Source organism: Argiope bruennichi, chromosome 2, assembly GCF_947563725.1.
Source record: "Argiope bruennichi chromosome 2, qqArgBrue1.1, whole genome shotgun sequence".
Classification (NCBI taxonomy): Eukaryota; Metazoa; Arthropoda; class Arachnida; order Araneae; family Araneidae; genus Argiope; species Argiope bruennichi.
In genome coordinates this window covers 88875386-88893579 of record NC_079152.1, presented here as the reverse complement: position 1 = coordinate 88893579, position 18194 = coordinate 88875386, and the positions used below count along the sequence as shown (strand labels likewise).

The 18194-nt window shown below is 27.4% G+C and overlaps 1 protein-coding gene across 3 annotated transcripts in view; it reads right to left on the bottom strand.

Moving 5' to 3' along the window:
- The window catches only part of LOC129959334 (calponin homology domain-containing protein DDB_G0272472-like), a 207004-nt gene that overhangs the window by 9790 nt on the left and 179020 nt on the right, over positions 1–18194 (bottom strand). For all 3 annotated transcript variants that reach the window (XM_056072159.1, XM_056072153.1, XM_056072165.1), the window contains 2 exons: positions 8382–8500; positions 6083–6223 (listed from right to left, as the gene is read on the bottom strand). In XM_056072159.1, the coding sequence (XP_055928134.1) occupies positions 6083–6223; positions 8382–8500 (260 nt within the window). The remainder of the gene's footprint in view (positions 1–6082; positions 6224–8381; positions 8501–18194) is intronic.

Here is an 18194-nt window from a genome sequence, read left to right as displayed (position 1 = left end):
TTTTTTTTTTTTTTTTTGGAAAAGCAGAATTTTAACCATAATTTCAGATCAACTGTGATGTAAGTTATAGTATTTTAGCACAATAATACATAATGAACTACAATGCGCTGATTTAGAATGTTAGAAATGGAAAAAAAAGTTAATATTTTGATAATCTTAATCAGCATTTTATTATTTTAATATTTTTATAAAATTCCAATAAGATTACTCATTACGATTAGAATAAACTATTACAAATTGAACAGTTTCGTATCCATAGTTCATATTCCCATTCCAAAAATTCTTTACGAAGTTATGTATTACCTGAATCATATAAGAAAGGTAAACAGCTGCAAATTTGCTTTTAAAAACAATCGGAAAAATATTAAATGTTGTTTCTTCAAGTGTAATGTAATTTTCAGCGAATTATTGTTTTGTGTGTGTGCGTGGGAGTGATCTTTGTTCGAAAGTTTGATGTTTAAATTCAGTATGTTGTTTTCTATAAGAATTCTCTCTCCAAAAATAGGTTTATCATTAATCTTCGAAAATAACAAAGAAAAAAATACTGATATGCGAACCATTTTTATTTCTGAATAGAATTATTCATCTGATGTTTCTGTTTACGTAAATTGTTCATCTTTTACTTGTTTCTATTTAATTTCACTTTTTATATATTTGAAATGATGGAATATTGTAATTTTTCTCTCAATTCCTGATGTAATATAGTCCTGAAATTTTAACAATTATATATTTTCGAAGAAAATGCAATATTTTTGTATTTTATAATATATTAGATCAATTTTAATTGCCTTTTAAATCCTATGACAAGTGCCATCTCATTCGAATTTTGAGAAAAAATAATCGATTCAAACCCTACCATACTTTTAAGTATTATTCACATTTTAATATGCGAAGAGCAAGGATATCAAATTGATTACACAAAAAAAGTATTTTTGTTACAGTATACAGTAAGTAGCAGTTTTTAAATTAAAATTCCGCAGCTGAATTTTTAAAATTCCTGTTATATAATAGGGATTTTATCTATACTTATAATAAAGCTCAATGTGTGTGTGTGTGTGTGTTGGCGCTCTACAGGCCAGACCGTTTGACATACAGCTACCAAATTTGGTACATGTATACCTTGGAGGTCGGGAATGTGCACCTGGGGTTTCTTTTTCCGAATTTTTAATTAGAATTTTAATTATTAATTAAAAACTAACTTTCCCGCCAAAAAAATCTTCCATTTTCCCCACCGCCAACTTTTCCGCCAAAAAAATCTTCCATTATCCCCAGCGCCAAACGAGAAAGGCTTCAGTTTTTTTTCTCCCAACAGTAATGAGGCTAGGGTTAAAATTTTTCGGCGGATTATTTCAATCGGTTCTGCTTATTTTCTTAATGTTTGATGCATTTAAAATTAAACATTGTTAATGAATCAATCTTTCAGATTCATTCTGAAGTACTTTTGAATTAAAATAAAACAGAATAAAGGAAATTAAAAATTTCTAATCCGCATAGCGTTACCCCAACTGGCGTAGAAAAAATCACATATTTGCGTTACGTAACCGGAGAAGAAAATTCACGCATGCGCATTCTGTTCTGATTGTTGCCATGACAACGTTATCAGTGGATGATTTAAATTATTTTTGGGTTAGTTGCATGCTTTTGTAAGTAAATTGTATTTATGGTAGTTATATATTTTTTATATATGCTTATAGTTTTAAGTACATCGTTTTTTAAGTAGTTTTTTTAAACCTGTTTTCAACCGTTTATTTTAAACGATTCGTTTTATTTTCTTAGTGTTTGATGCATTTAAATTTACACATTGTTAATTAATCGATCTGCTCATAATGAATCTAAGAAAATTTTGTTGACCAACTCTTGAGATATTACATAATTTTAAAAAGATATTCTTTAGTGCCCATAAAGTTTAAACGCTGAGTGACTCTATTTTCAGTAATCAGATTATAAAAAAATGCTTTGTTTCAGTAAAAAATATTATTATATTAATTGAAGATAAATTCTTTCCACTTTAATTTAAAGCATAAATTCTACGGGTGCTAACAGAAAATGAGAGAGATACATATTACGTTATGACTGAAGGCCTTTATAATATTATGAATGAATTATATGATAAACAAAATTTGAAGTTTTAAAATATTTTGATGAAGAAGCTATTAAAGTAGAAATTGCATAAAATATTTAATTATTAAAATTTTAACGAACATTAAGATTGGCGAACCGGCTGGTCGCCAAAGGCGGCTAGTACATAATAAACCATAGCATTCATCAAAGATAGATTTCCAGTCACTTTAACAGATTCATTCTTTCACACTAATAGCATTGAATATTTAATGGGCGAAATATTGAAAAAATCTATTAAAATAGGTTCTTTTTTTATATATTAAATAAACTCAATTCAGGCTTTGCTCATTGGGCTCTTAATATTTCAGTTTGAAAACTTTTGTTTATTGTAATCCAATTACGGTTTTATGATCTTGCTTTGAAATCTATATATCTGATACAAATAATTTCATATTTTTTTTAGTCCCCTAACAAAACCATAAATTTGACAGCAATTTTTTACAGTGTTTACATAATACCCTTACAGAGAAGATCAGTAACTACTTTCAAAATGAATTTAAACACCTTAGCCAAATGGATTGTTATGGAGCATACGAATTGTAATTTAACAGCATTCGGTTCTAAACCTGACACTCCATGATATTGGATTGCAAGGTTTATTATCCATCTGTTTAGGGTTATCATACGCCAGTTAATGCTTCACAGAGATTAAGCGATATCACGACTAAGGTTCTATCAGTTCCATCAGATCCTAGGTAGCTGTGGGATTACTGATGCGCTTGTGTTGAAGATATGCTGAATGTGTAGCTTAAACTATGCTTTATAGCTCATTTGAATATGAAGAATTTTGAATCATCAAATGATAGTGAAATGCATATTGAAATACAAATTCCTTAAGTTTTTCTGAACTGTTCGAAAAGCTTTAATTAATAGCTTTGCCGACGAATTTAATTGATTGTAAACGAAAGGTACAAAGTTAAATCCTCACTCCATTTAGTTTAGATGATTGAAACACGTCAAGCCAGTGAATTTTCGAAATTTTTTACATTCAATTAATTTTAAAGTAATTCGATGAAGCATGCATTTTCAATTATCTTACATTTAAGAGAGTCTTACATAATCTTACAATTATCTTACATAAAGATAAACACTTGAACTTAAATAACGACAGATCATTGTTCAACTAAAAGAAAATATTATTCTTGCATTAATAATGAAACATCATGCATGTAAATTGTGTTTATCAACATTATTGATGTCAAGTAAATCAAATGTAACTAAAATAAACTTCTTTAAAATCCAATAACCTTCTTCAATATTTCTAATAACATTAATAATAATCTAATAATATTAAATAACATTAATCTCTTAATGTTATTTAATATTGATTTACATTTCTTAGGAAAATTTAACAAAGGGTTATTCATTGATTTTAAAGCATAACAAAGTGACAGTAAAACTAGTGTTATTTTTATCAGAGTTATTTTCCCTAGATTTATAAAATTCCACACCCTCATTTGTTTCCATCTGTAACACTCTGATTCATAAAATTCCAGAAATCTGTTCGATAAAAGCGGTATTTTCGGCAGCACTTACTTCCATACAAAATTCCCGCCCACAAAGTAAGTCACAGATTGAATTTAGGCACAAATGACAGACCTATTGTAATGAAACGAGCTTAAGGGTGTGGCCGAAATGGAGAACAAAAATTTTGCGTGACGATATAGAAATAAGCATCATTAACGGTCAAAACATAGAATTCCATAGAACCAGATGAAAGTCGCATTTACTTTAATGATAGAATTATTAAATGAATCCAAGTATGATTAATAAAGATTCCAACTAGTTCAGAAATATAATAAAACTTCTGAAAGAAAAATCTTCTTGCTGAAACACATGATTTGTTGTGATAAAGAATGACATGGAATTTTGAAGGAAGGAAGTAAATTTTATAATTCTTTTATTCAGTTTCCATTACCATTGTAACATTTTGTATTTAAAAATAAAAATATTCAATCAATCCTACTTTGAACATATTCCATCCATGCTTTATTCCTAAACACATCATACATAATCAGTATTAAATAAAACTTTAAGCAAAAAACAGTATGGCGAATTTCAATTAAATAGCAATAATTTCATAAATGCAATTTTTATGTACATATGCACATAATTCTTCATATACATATGCACATAATTCTTCATATACACATAGACGAACGAAAAGTTAAATTTTCTTTCTTAGATGAAAATTCTTGATATTCCGCTGAAATTTGATATCCACTTATAAGGCGCCTCAAAACTGAGAAAGAAGTTTTCGGTGTGATAAATAATTTCGCCATCCTAGAGGGTATAATATTGGTGTAGGATAGAGTCATTTTCTATAGATGAAGGAACTTGCCTCTTATGGGGAATTGTAAAAGGCTATTGGTGGCCACTATGAATCAACCATAGTTCTCACTTAGCTGTTGCGGCTTTCCAATCATAAAATTGGAAATTCGTAACTTTCAATTATGAAGAACAAATTATTTCAAGCGAGATCGGCTCCTGCGTTGGAGTGACTCACGTAAACTTATTTACATATTATTCCATTCTACTTTTTCGCATTTTTTTTTCTAATTTCCTAGTTTTACATTTTATAATTTTTTTAATACTTAAGAATTTATTCTATTGTTCGGAAATTCCAAAAATCATGAATTATTGATTATTACTTTCCGAGAAATAAATGAAAATAAGAATCCATAACTTTTTTTATAAACATTTTATTGTTAAACTAAACAAAAAGTATTGTTATCAGTTTTTTACATCGTTGAATCTGCCACGGCCCCATTTTTCAATACCTCAGTTACTAACAGGAAATGCAACATTAATGCTTTAAAATATTCCAGCATTTAGACGTAATACGATATAAATGTACAACGTTCAAATTTACATGTTACATTATCATATATTGAATTTTATATAAATTTAAACTTTTGAAATTATTATGTACTCAAATGTAAAGACTAATTGATTCATTGAATACTTTATTTTTGATTTGCCTCTTTTTTTCTACTGTCTGCGAAATCGTGACTAACCATACTTTGTGAAATATAGAAATTGAATAATAATTAACTTAATTAATGCATTTTAGAGTAATGTTACTAGAGCTTAGCATAAAAATGGCAATTTAGTTTATTATAAAAGCATTAAAACCTACCCGAGGGCATTAAATATGGAATAAAAATAGTTCAAGATTACATGTAGAAAAAATAAGATATCGATAATCAATAGCAAATTAAGAATCAGAAAATTATTACCTGTATTTAGGAATTATACTATACCTGTTTGCTATGCCTCTGATACTGATCTCCAATTCTTATTACTAGACATACGTCAAGTTAAATAATTTTTTGTAATGATTGTAAGTGCATGCTCTTGTTCAGACAGATTGAATTAGAATGAGAAATTTCTTGAAAAATGTAATTGGAAACATTTGTTTTTCATTTATTGGAACAATCAATGAATACATATATATTATAATAGATATATTTTTTATATATATGTTGTCTCATAAAGGTAAAAATAGATTTTTTGTAAAACATGAATTAAAAATTGAAAAATTGTCCTTCGCTGTGGACATTTATTTTAACCTAATTTACACATCCAACTTAAATAACGTGAAAAGTTACCTCCTTTTATTTTGATGAAACGTTACATTTGAACACTGCTAAATCTAGAAAAGCGTTAATTTCTTTTTCATCTTAAATTTTTATCGACCTGGGATATTTATTCCATTTATTGCATTCATTTCATTCTTGCTGTGATGATTTAAATAACTTATAAAAAGGCAAATTACAATAAATAGGAGTTTAATTTGTTAACATATGTGAACTTAATTCTTTAACTTGAATTCCAGAATATGTTTCATTGTTCTAAAGTATATTCATTTATTGTAAACTATTTCAGACGTGCACTTCTAAGAATAGAATAATTCATTTAAACAAATGAACTAAAAAAAAATCCTGAAAGCAAATCTCACCTGGCCATCAACTAATTTTCCTTCTTTTGCTTCTCCTTTGGAATGACCTTTTCCATGTTTCTTCTCTCCACTCTTAAAGGAATGGTCAAGAGATCCAATTTTAGGTGCGGCCTTCCATTCCAGTTTCTTTGTGCTAATTACCTGCATTCCGAACAAAAAAAAAAGATTCCAATTTAAAGAAATAGAATCTCCGTTAATGAAAGAAGTTTCGTTTATTTAATTACATGTGATAAATTTATAAAAGGAAACTTCATTTAAACGAAATCATTTAATCACGGAAAGCGAAATTACCCCAAAGAGATTTTGATTGAAAGAAAGGGTACTTTAATTTAAACACCTCTGTTAGAAGTTAAGAAGCAATTTCCATTTTTTCAAAAGACACGAACACCTTAATTGAAGGAAGTAATAAAAAAAGTGAATTAAATATGTAAACTTAGCTTAAAGTAATATGTTTTTTCTATGATTAATTAATTGAATTACTTGATATTTTTTCAAAATTATTGATGCGCTTTTTAAAGAAGTTAAATTAGTAAATATTTATAGCAATATAGATATTTTATCTTTATAGTATATCCTTAAAAGATAACACAGTTCACAATGAATGGAATAATTAAGATAATCGAAATTTGTTAGAGAACCTTTTTATTTTTAATAAGAATATAATAAGAATTTTTAATAATGTAAAATTTATTCTGGAAGATTATAAAGACATTTAAAATAATGAAATGTATGTTTCTTACTTTATAAATATCTCGAAGATATATATGTAGTATAAAAATGTATTATAAAACAAATTCAAATCCAATGCATAGTTTAAATTTTTTAATCAGATTAATTATTTGGTATTGAAGATCGATGTTTATTACGACGATCCTTTTGAGTTTATTTAATTTTTAATATTTTATATCGTTAGAAATCTGGTTAAAAATAAATGTTGGGAAAAATCCACAGTTACTTAAAATCCAAAAATTCTTTTATAAATCATATTTTAAGAAAAATCATTCAAATGAAGGCAGATTTATATGACCTTTCTATCACTGTTAATTTTTAAACATTGTGATCATTTAAACAAGAAAAAAATTCTATATCCAAGTTTGTAATAAATATTGTTATCTAATGAAAATGTTTCAACTGTTTTAGCTACCAACTTAAAATAATTTTTTTTTCTTGCTTTTAGTCATATTACCGCTTGCAAAAAGGAATACTTTTAAAATATTCAGTATATGCTGAACAAATAAAATGCACTAATATTTATGTTAGACAAGTATTCAAAAATCAAAACCAAAATTTTATTTAATATCTTGTTAATTTTCCATATCTGACTAACATTCGATAGTGATTTTTTTTTCATTTCATTTCATTATATCTCCGTTTATGAAACCTGGCTAAAGAATTTTAGTTTTCGACACATTTATCGAACATTGCCCTTTTAATTTTATCGTATGCTTTATTCTCCATTTTTTTTTTATTTCAGCTGCAAGCAGTAAAAAAAAAAAAAATCTATTTTGTGAAAGAGCTCTTCAACTATAAATATTTTCTCCAAATCGATAAAAGGGAACTAATTACATTGGTTTTCAAATAGTAGAAACGAAAAATATGCAACTACATAATAAATCAAACAAAATGTTCAAAAAAGAATGAAAATATATTTTAATGGCAAACAACAACAAAAATTATTTGAGCACGCGGCATTAAACAGACGAGATTATAAATAATTGAAAAATAATGGAACATTATTAAGCCTGAAAAAGAGAATTTTTTCTCAACTCTGAAACGTATTTACAAATATGATTTGAAAAGAATTTTAGTTTTATTAATATTATTTAATTTTTTTTTAAATTTCATTTACTTTTTAGTTCTGTTTTCTGAAAATTTTACCATTGAACGTGATTAGAATTTTAAAAAAATGAGTGTGTTTAATTTGATAATAATTTTCGAGTGCTCTGTAAATCATTGAATAAAAAGTTTTCATTAATATATCCTTCTCAATAGATTTACATTCATTCTTTTTCATTTGTATAACAGAGTTTAAAGAAACATTTTGAAAACTATTTTTATTTGATTATTTTGAATATAATTTTTGTCCAGATTGCTTTATTTTAAAAATCTATTTTCCCGTGTAAGAGATATGTAAATTCAAATAATGCTCAATTTTTTTTATTACAGAATAAGATAAGACAGACTTTGTTTTAGAATTAAAATATTTTAAATGCTGGAAATGCAAAATTAAGCAAGGAAAATTAAGCAAATTAATGTTTTTTTTTAATAAATAGAAATAAACTAAAATTCTGTTACTTACCTTTTTGTCACCACCACCTGGCTTATAACGTATATTATCAAAAGATCCAATTTTTGATCGAATGTTCTTAAGATTTGGATTTGGGGCTAATCCTACTGGTGCCTTTATTGGAGGAAGCTCTGGAAAACAAAGAAATATATACATATAATTTTATATTGTAACATTTATTTACTTATCGTATGTTGAAGATCAAATTATAATAATCATTATGGAGTTTTTTAATCAACAATACAAAATAACATTCTAAATAATATAAAATTAATATAATATTTTAGTATGTGTGACTCAAACGTTAATATAAAGGTTAAAATTTCATTATACAGAATTATGAATAATTATTTTAAATAAGGAAATTATTTAATATAATTTTATGTATTTGTTAGACATATTGAAATTCTTAAAATTTGTATTATTAATTATTAACAACCTAAAATGAATAGTGCGTTTATAGGCTGATGTAAACAATTTGTCTCGAAGAAAAGTAAAGATAATAAAGAGAATCCATCAAATTATCAAAGAAGACCCAAATTACACATATTCCATAATTATATATGGAACAAAATTACATTTAACGATTTCAAATAATCGAAAGATTTTTCTTCGAATACTTCGTATATCAATGTTCATATAATAGAAAATCTTTGGTGTTATGCAAACTGTCACTCTCAAATGGTACCAAGAAAATTATCCTAAAAGTTTTAATTATAATCATTTGAATTAAAGATCAGCCAATGTTATTTTTCAATCAATTGTTTTTCATACCTTCTGGCAGTAATTTCGGAAATAATAATATGGTAGATACGAATTTCCTGCTTTGTTAAATCTCTTTCTCTCTCTCCCCCTCTCAATGTGTGTGGATATAATATACTTTAAATTATTTTTTTCTGTTTGGATGCATCTGCATTTCAAACGTACTTGGAGAATAAAATGAAATTTCTTAAACTTTCTGTTTTTGGTTAGAGGAATCCCATGCATAAAGAACTACAATTTCTCCGACGCAATACTTTGAACACAGGAAAAGTCATCACAATAAAAATATTACATATGACCCAGGAGAATTATTGTATTATTTATTATTAACAACCTAAAATGAAGAGTGCATTTCTAGGTTGATGTAAACAATTTGTCTCGAAGAAAAGTAAAGATAATAAATGTTCTTAAGGAAATCCATCAAATTATCAAAGAAGACCCATTTATTACAGTTCTATGAGTTTATTATTATTTTTAATGAGTTTCGTAAGATTCTTCAGTTCAGTATATGGATTTTTAATCATCTAAATATCAATTATATTTTGCATAATTCATCATTCGTGTATTCGTTGTAATTTTTATTCCTTTTTAAGTTCCAACAGCGTCTAGACTTCCAGGTATTCTTCATTTTTTGAATAAATCATGTTTCCAGTTCAAGAAAAGAGCATTTTTTTATTCTGTTTTTTATAAATGCAAGAGATATTTTTAATGAAATTCACATTCGTGGAAATAAATGTTTATAATTGTTTTATTATCATATCTGCCATGATGATTGGCTTTTAAAAAAATAAAAAAAAAGATTATGATTTATATAGTCCATTATTTTCTCTTGGACATGAGATGTAAAGTATAAGCAAATATAAATGTACCATTTTAAAGAAAATCTTTTCAAAGCGAATTGAGGTACGAATGTTAAAAATAATTACACATACAATATTGTTTATAACTATAATGATAATTGAGACTGAAATGTAAAAAGTAGCATTAGCTCAGCTCTTGGCCTTTATGAGTTATTTTGTTTACGTATTCGTAAGCAGAAAGAAACTATTTTATACATAACTACGAAAAAGATTTAAATTTTTTTCATAATCCTTTCTTTATGAAGGCTTATATATAAAGAACCGATCACAAACAAGCTGTTCTTGCAATTTTTCAACATAATCTTGAAAAAGAATATTACTTGCAGCAAGCAATCAGTAATGGCTCTGACGATGTATTATATACCAGACTGTACTTCTCTAACCGGATTTAAAAAAAAAATTCTTAAAAGCGCCCAATATTACCTTTCCAGTGACAGATTATCAAAATACTTTCAACATTTTAACTAATCCGATTATCTACTGTCATCTTCATAAATGGACTGTTCCGCTTTTATGTTAGATTGCCTGTCATTTACCCCACTTTTTATTGGTTTCCTCCAGTAAAAAGGTAATAAATGCATATATTTTACAGCATTGTACTTCGCAATAGATTTACACAATTATAATTTTAATCCCTTGAAAAGGTTAAAATCAGGTAATTGAAAACATAAATCTGATGAAGATTAGTATCAAAGTGATGCCACTGCAATTTTAGGAAGGACGAAGAGGAAAAAAACGTGACAGCATATTCAGAGCTTATGGGGCATTAAAAGTGAATTTTCGTGAATTTAGAACTACTAACTAGTTAGTAAAAATCTCGCTGAACTTTTTTACTTTCTCTAGGTCATTGGTGTCCTTCACTACTTTTGAAATTTTACCTTTCGTCATGATTTCTATCTATTTGAACGTGCTTTTTATTACAACACAGAAATAATCTCTTATCTTTTTGCTTTGACGACTTTTGAAATAGTTTTTTTACAGCTCAGTCAGAGCATGTTTCGCGTTGGACCTTGTGACAAAACCCTACAATGCCTACATATATTCTGAATTTATATAACAAAGCATTTTAATTTAGTGATATATGGATACTGAGAGACGTGTAAAAACCGAGCACAACGTAGAAATAAAAATGAAATTTGAGTGATTAAATAGATTAAATATTTAGACACGTGAATTTATTACATACACATTATTTTCATTCATAAGAAATGTTTCTGCGCTGATTGACGAATTCTTTACAAATATAGAAGAATTTTTTCACATTCGGATGATTAAACCTTTTGAAACCGTAAAAATGTTTTTTGTCTCAGTTTCTGTCCATTATATTGTAGGTGTTAATTCGATTTTTCAAAACTGCTAAATAGCTATGGCGCGATATGTGATCATTTTTAAAATATTTGCATCGAATTTTTTATCATAAACAAAGAAGAAATGGTTAAATATTTCAAAAATTTAATACAGTTTATTCACTTGAACAAGTGAGAGAAACTCAATTATTAAAGTGAGAATTGCTACAATTACTTAGCTGAATATTTTAAAGATTTTGTTATTATTTAAATTCAAATATTTGTACAATTATACAATGTTATAATCTTTTGCATCAAAATTAAAAAAAATTCAAATGCACATTTTAAAGGCTTATTTTATAAATAGAATTTCTTTTTTGTTGTTGTTGTTTTATTCGTATCAATAATGGTATTTAATTGTTAATTTCTTTAGCTTCTTGAAAAATGGAATATTCAGGTAGAAATTTTGTTGGGAATTTCATTAAAAAAATAAAATAATGGGTTAAAAGTGTCCACACTCTGTTATATTTTAATGAAATTTATTTAACTGAATGTATTCAATATTTCTGAAAAATAAAATAATAAGCTTTTATTTCCCAACTGTATTTTCCTATATATAATATACCTTGTCATCAGGATTGATTACTAAAATATGAAGACTTATCAAAAATAACAAATAATTTTAAAAAATTATTTAATTTGAATTACCAAAGAATCTTGCAAAAAGTCAAGAGACTGCCTTAAAATGAAATACTACGAAAAGTATATATTTCAAATATTACTTTATATTATTTCATACTGCAATAAGCTATTGAATGTATTCATTTGATGCAATGAAACAGATTTAATTATAATTAAAATTTGTAAAATTTGAATATAATTTTACAGAGTATTTCAAAAACCTTGACCACTGCTTTTATTCCTTATATATTGATCATAGACATATACTGTAAATAACAAAGTTGCTTAAATAAAAGTGTAAAATGTTATGAAATCAATTAAAATTTTCATGGGATTAATCTTAAAAAACAAAATTTAAATTTTTATACGCCCCCCCTCACACACACACAAAAAAACCCATATGTAAAATGTGCCTCATAGACTAATAAGGTCATGTACAAAATTTGAGCATTTTATCACAAAACGTCTCAGATATGAAACTACATAAATGCTGACTTAAACCACTTTTCGATGCCTGGATATGAGTTCGCAGAGGAAAAATCATGTCGGATGTTCTTGGTTTAGGGGTCGTACATAAATTAACAAAGAAAGTAATGACTGAATAAATAAATAAGTAATAATTTTGCTATTTACTGGCTCAAAAGTATTCAAAATTTGTAGAAATTATAACTTAAAGGGAAGATTATATAACTTGTTCAAAATGTTTTCCATCCATACCAATACAGAGCTGTATTCGTCTGATGACATCTCTGTGCACTCTGTCAAGTTCTTGTTCGGTGAATGCGACGACAACACTCTAAAATGCGTTGTTGCAATTATGTTTTATTTAAGGGAGGTGACAAATAAACTGCTGTACGTAAACGACTCCTTAAAAAAAATCCATAGGGGTTAAATCAGATGATCTAGGGGGAAATTTGACTGGACCATGCAAGCCAATTCACTTATCTGGAAACTCGTTATTTAACCAGTATTTCACAACTGCAGTATGGTGAGCTGGAGATCCATCATGTTGGAACCAAACATGTGGAAGTACTTTAGAGGAAGTTCCTCCATAAAATCAGGAATAATCACATTCAGAATCTCATTAACATATCTGTCTCCCGTCAACGTACCATCATACAGTATGGGTCCAAGCAAGCGGTTTTCGAAAATACCACACGATGCATTCACAGAAAATTGCCTCTGATGATGAATAGCACGTACCATGAATGGATTTGCGTCTAACCAAAAGTGCTCATTTTGAGGATTTATGCGTCCATCTTGTTTAAAACAGCATTCGTCTGTCCAAATTATGTTTTTCAGAAAAGGGGGATTAGAATTATCCTGATTAAGAGCCCAATTACAAAAATATAGATTACGTTGATAATCTGTTGGCCCCTGTCCCTGCACACCTAAGGTTAGAAATGCTAAAAGGATGCCATCCATTCCGTCTCAGTATTTTCCATCATTTCTGAAACAACAGTACGAACACTACTATATGGATGACTTCAAAAGTAAGTCAAAATATCAATTTCTCCATCAGTTGAGTGAAGTATGGGTCAACCTGGTCCACATATAGGATATACGCTTCCTCTTTCACACATTCATTGCCCTAATCGGGAAATCTCCCAGAAGGATGTCGTGAATTGGGACATATACGCCGAAATTCCCATGCGGTTTTTCTAGCATTGAGATTGCATAAACTGTAAAGCATTAGGATTTCAAAAAGTTCTTCGTTGCTGTATTGTGACATACTGTTTGTACAGGCGAATTGCACTATCAAAATATAGCAGAAGTGTGAAATATTTCTTCAAGTTATTCTTCTGTAAGCTATGCTATTGATCAATGAGAACAAATAACATAATATAATGACGCGTCTGTTGAGATTATGGAAGGCATCAATCAGAGACATATATTTGCATATGCAAACATTTCTAAATTTTTTGACTGTGCTATTTTTAAATTATATTCTGTAATTCATGAAAGAAAATTTTAAAGTATTTTTCAGGAAGCATAGGTTTTAAAATATGTATTTAAAATTAAAGATATGAAGCATATTTTATTTCCGCGTCACGTCATCAGCACTAAAGCTGTAAACATTTGCATTTTAATTTGTGATTGACCCTTTACCAACTTTGTTTTAACATATCTTTGAGAGGTTCCATGATAAAATTCTTAAATTTTGTACATGACTTTATTAGAGAATAAAGCACATTTTACTCATTGGGGATTATTTTTGTAAAGGTCCGTATAAAAATTTAAATTTTGTATTTTTTAAAAATTTAATCCCCTGAATATTTTAATAGATTTCATAACATTTTGCTCCTTTTTTTACGCAACTTTGTAATTTATAGTATATATCCATTATCAATATTTAAGAAATAAAAGCCACGGTTAAGGTTTTTGAGACACCCTGTATATTTATTATGTTATAGAATAATAATAAATTAAAATTTTAAGATCAAGAATCACTGATGTTCAATTAATTGGAGAATTTTTAATGATAGAACAATTTATTTAAATAACATACTTTGAATTAACTAGATATACAAATTCATTCTTCCTTTTAATCAGTTTCTCACCTATGATAATAATAAAATGCAATTCAAACTATTAGATTGGTAGATGCATATTAAGTTTTATTTTTTCCATATAGTGAAATCAAAATGATTATCTTTGTTACTGACGAATTTTCTTCCTTTTTTTAAAGAATTTGCAAAGGAAATGATAAAAATTTAGCTTTATCTAGAAATAATTTTCTCAGTTTTGAGATGACTTCAATAAAAATTTTCCTCCAAGGTGGAGTTTAATTATTTTCGGTGGATCTTGACTGCCAAGATAAATATTCAATGCTTATTGTTTATTTTGAATTATAGTTATTTGAGTTCAAAGAAGCCATCGTACTAACCCATACATTTAGTAATAGAAACCATAGAACTAATATTCTATAAAATGTGCAGAGCGCAGTAACATATTTCTCCCACAGATTGTCCGACAAAGAAGAAAAGAAAAAAAAAAAAAAAAAAAAAAAACAGGCATAAGCCTCTTACTAAAACTTTTCCACACCGTAACCGGCAATCGCCTTTTAATTAATTTTTGCAAGAATATGATTATTTCAAGTCTCCTAATGTGAGAAACTGTCTTGGCTAACTCTGTTGTAATGGAAAAAGAATGCAACATTTTATTTGCATTCTTTTTCCAGCACAAAAAGCTTGAGACAACTACACAATTTGATGCAAATTGCAACAAATTACACAATATGAGCGTGAAAGAAAACGATTTAAAACATGTAATTTAACACCACACCACACCTTGGTTTCCAAAGTACATGTGACCCCTTTCTGATTTGGTATAGATGTAGGTTACTTTATAAAAATAAATAAGAAAAAAATTGAAAATCAATTGAAAAAAAGCATGCAGGTGATAAAACACGAATGCATAAAACATAACAGAAAATAGTATACACTAGAATGCAAAATATATGGGTAATAATGGTCGATGAAGGAACATGATAATGCAGAGTATGAGAGAAAAATAAAGCGATTATAAAAATTGGGTATTAGAGGAGGCTTAAGATTATATTATGAGTAAAATGCAATGAGAATTAAAATATTATTCGGAAAAATAAATAGTTAATCTAATTAGAATAATTTTCCAAGATCAGTTAGGAATTTAATCATGTTTATGATCCTTTTTTGGAAGAAAAATCCATAATTATTGATTTATTACCAAACACCTGCAATACTATGATGATTAATATCTAGTATGAGTCGGAACCAAATTAAAATAAAGCATTAATAAAACACGAGCTAATATTAAGTAGGTACATTATTAAGATATTTCACTCGATTTTAATAATAGTTTTTTACAACTCTACCGTTAATATGTGTCGAATTAATCTTTCCCTCAAACAATAAAAACTGAAGAAATTAGAAGAAAGAACATATGTACAAAAAATATAAGATTTTAAGTCCATTTAATCCCACAAAAGTAAACGAATGAATCGCCAACATTTATTAAATTTTGGGTTGCTCAATATAGGAGAGAGGAGAAATAAAGTTATTTAGTATAATTAAAACACAATAACACGGTGTTTATTGAAAACTAACATTGAAATAGTTTTGCTTTTTCATGTTGCAAGAAAAGATATCAATTAGGGGTTTGATTAAAATTGTTACCACTCGGTGTTATAAAAAAATTAACATTTACAATAAAATGTGCAACACAATTTATTTTAAGCAATCTATATTCACAGTTTGAAGTTTGTTGGTACGGAGAGTAATTATCTGTTAATTTGATTTTACTGCTAGAATGATTACAACATCTGAAATATTAATTAATTCTTTCGTTCAGCAGAATCACTTGGGTTTAGTATATTATGCAATGTTTACTCAAGAATTTAATTTATGTGGAAAACTTGTTTAGTGTTTACGAATACTTGCAGAATTTTTTGTAATATTCCGAAATGAATTTATTATTTTATGAATTGCAGTTTTGAAATTTACATTTTAAAAGTGCCATTGTAATATCAACAATACTTTGTTTTTCCTAAACATTCGAATGATTAAAATTTCGCTTTCTCTATTGTTATTTAATCCATTCATTTATAAATTTTTGACTCGGTTTTTGATATACAACCTTGTTATACATACCTTCCTGTATAACAATTAATTTACTTATTGCTATTCGAGAATGTATTGTATTGCAGGTTAAGTCCTTATGGGCTAGTTGATGACTTTGAATTTAAATTCTTCTAAACCTATTTGACTGTGATTTTTTTTGATGCTTAGATTCATTGAATATTTTTAATTCATTACCAAAAGATTGTTAAGTAGAGGTGAAATTTTTTTTAACATTTCTTAAACAATATTTCTTTTAACAAATTAAATCAGTAAATGTGAGATCAGTTAATGTCATATCAGTCAATTAATGTCATTTGTAAGTGGTACACGTAAAACGAGTTGCTTTAATATTATATTGTGAGAAATCTGTCAACTTTCTATAGCACAAGAAAACGTGGAAATGGGTAAAAACTTTATTTTAATTTAGGTACATTAACTTTCTGTTTGGCAAATATCATCTCACACTTAATGGATTTAATTTGCGTTAGTTCTTAATTTACAGCGAATCTCCGTTATATTCTATTTCAAACCAGACGCTCTCTAATATCAAAATCAAAATTTTACTATTGGGGTAATATAATTATAGTTAGGTGTTAAATGAGATATGTAATTACATATGTCATGCGGTAATGACATTACCTGAATTTATTTCATTATGCATTAAATATTTTTTATCTTTAGTTATTATATTAACACACATTTTGGAAATAATTCACTGCCTAAAATTTTAAATAAAGAACTAAATTAATATATGCATTCATCTTTCACTAATAATTAATTTTTCCCATCTGTGAAATGATGCTTTCAACTATGGTGCATCTTATTGAAAGTGAGACTGTAGTTTTAGTGACATTATTAATCTTGATATAACTTTGATATTTTTCTTGCAATTAATTGTGCATGCCTGGAGAAATCGTATTAATTACATGATTACGGTGACAAAACATTTAGAGAAAAGTGACAAAACATGTAGCATCATATTACAAATTCTTCTCAACAACACGACGGGCATTAACACAATTATTTTATCAGCGGAGGGAGTCAACGAAATCGAATGTATATGGAAATTCAAGTGTAAAAAATGAAATGCGAGTTCACATGATGCAGCTCTGCTGTAGTGATGACTAAACGTTATGCTAAATATGCTCACGCTAGTCCACGCTATGCTAAATATGCTCATAATGGCCATGATTTAAAATATCACAGCACTATTTTAAAATTTAATAATGCTGTATGACTATAAGAAATAAATCCCATTTGATTGAAGAAATCGAAAAAGATTGCTGATTGATGATCCATATTTGAAAAAATTCATTTCACAATCTGATTGTTTTGACGTATCTATTCACTCAATGGCACAATGCTATTGTACATTTCATAATATATTTCGATAGACCTATACAATTATTTAACAAAGAAATCTAGAAATTCTTCAAAGTTAAATCGAAATCAAAAAAAGATTTCTGTAAATGAATAGAAATCGAAAAAGGATCTCTCAGTGACGATCCATGTTTGGAAAAATTCGTTGCACAATCTGATTGTTTTGATATATCTGTTCACTCAATGGCACAATTTTATAGTACATTTTATATTATATTTTGTCAGACATATACAATCATTTAATAAAGGAATCTA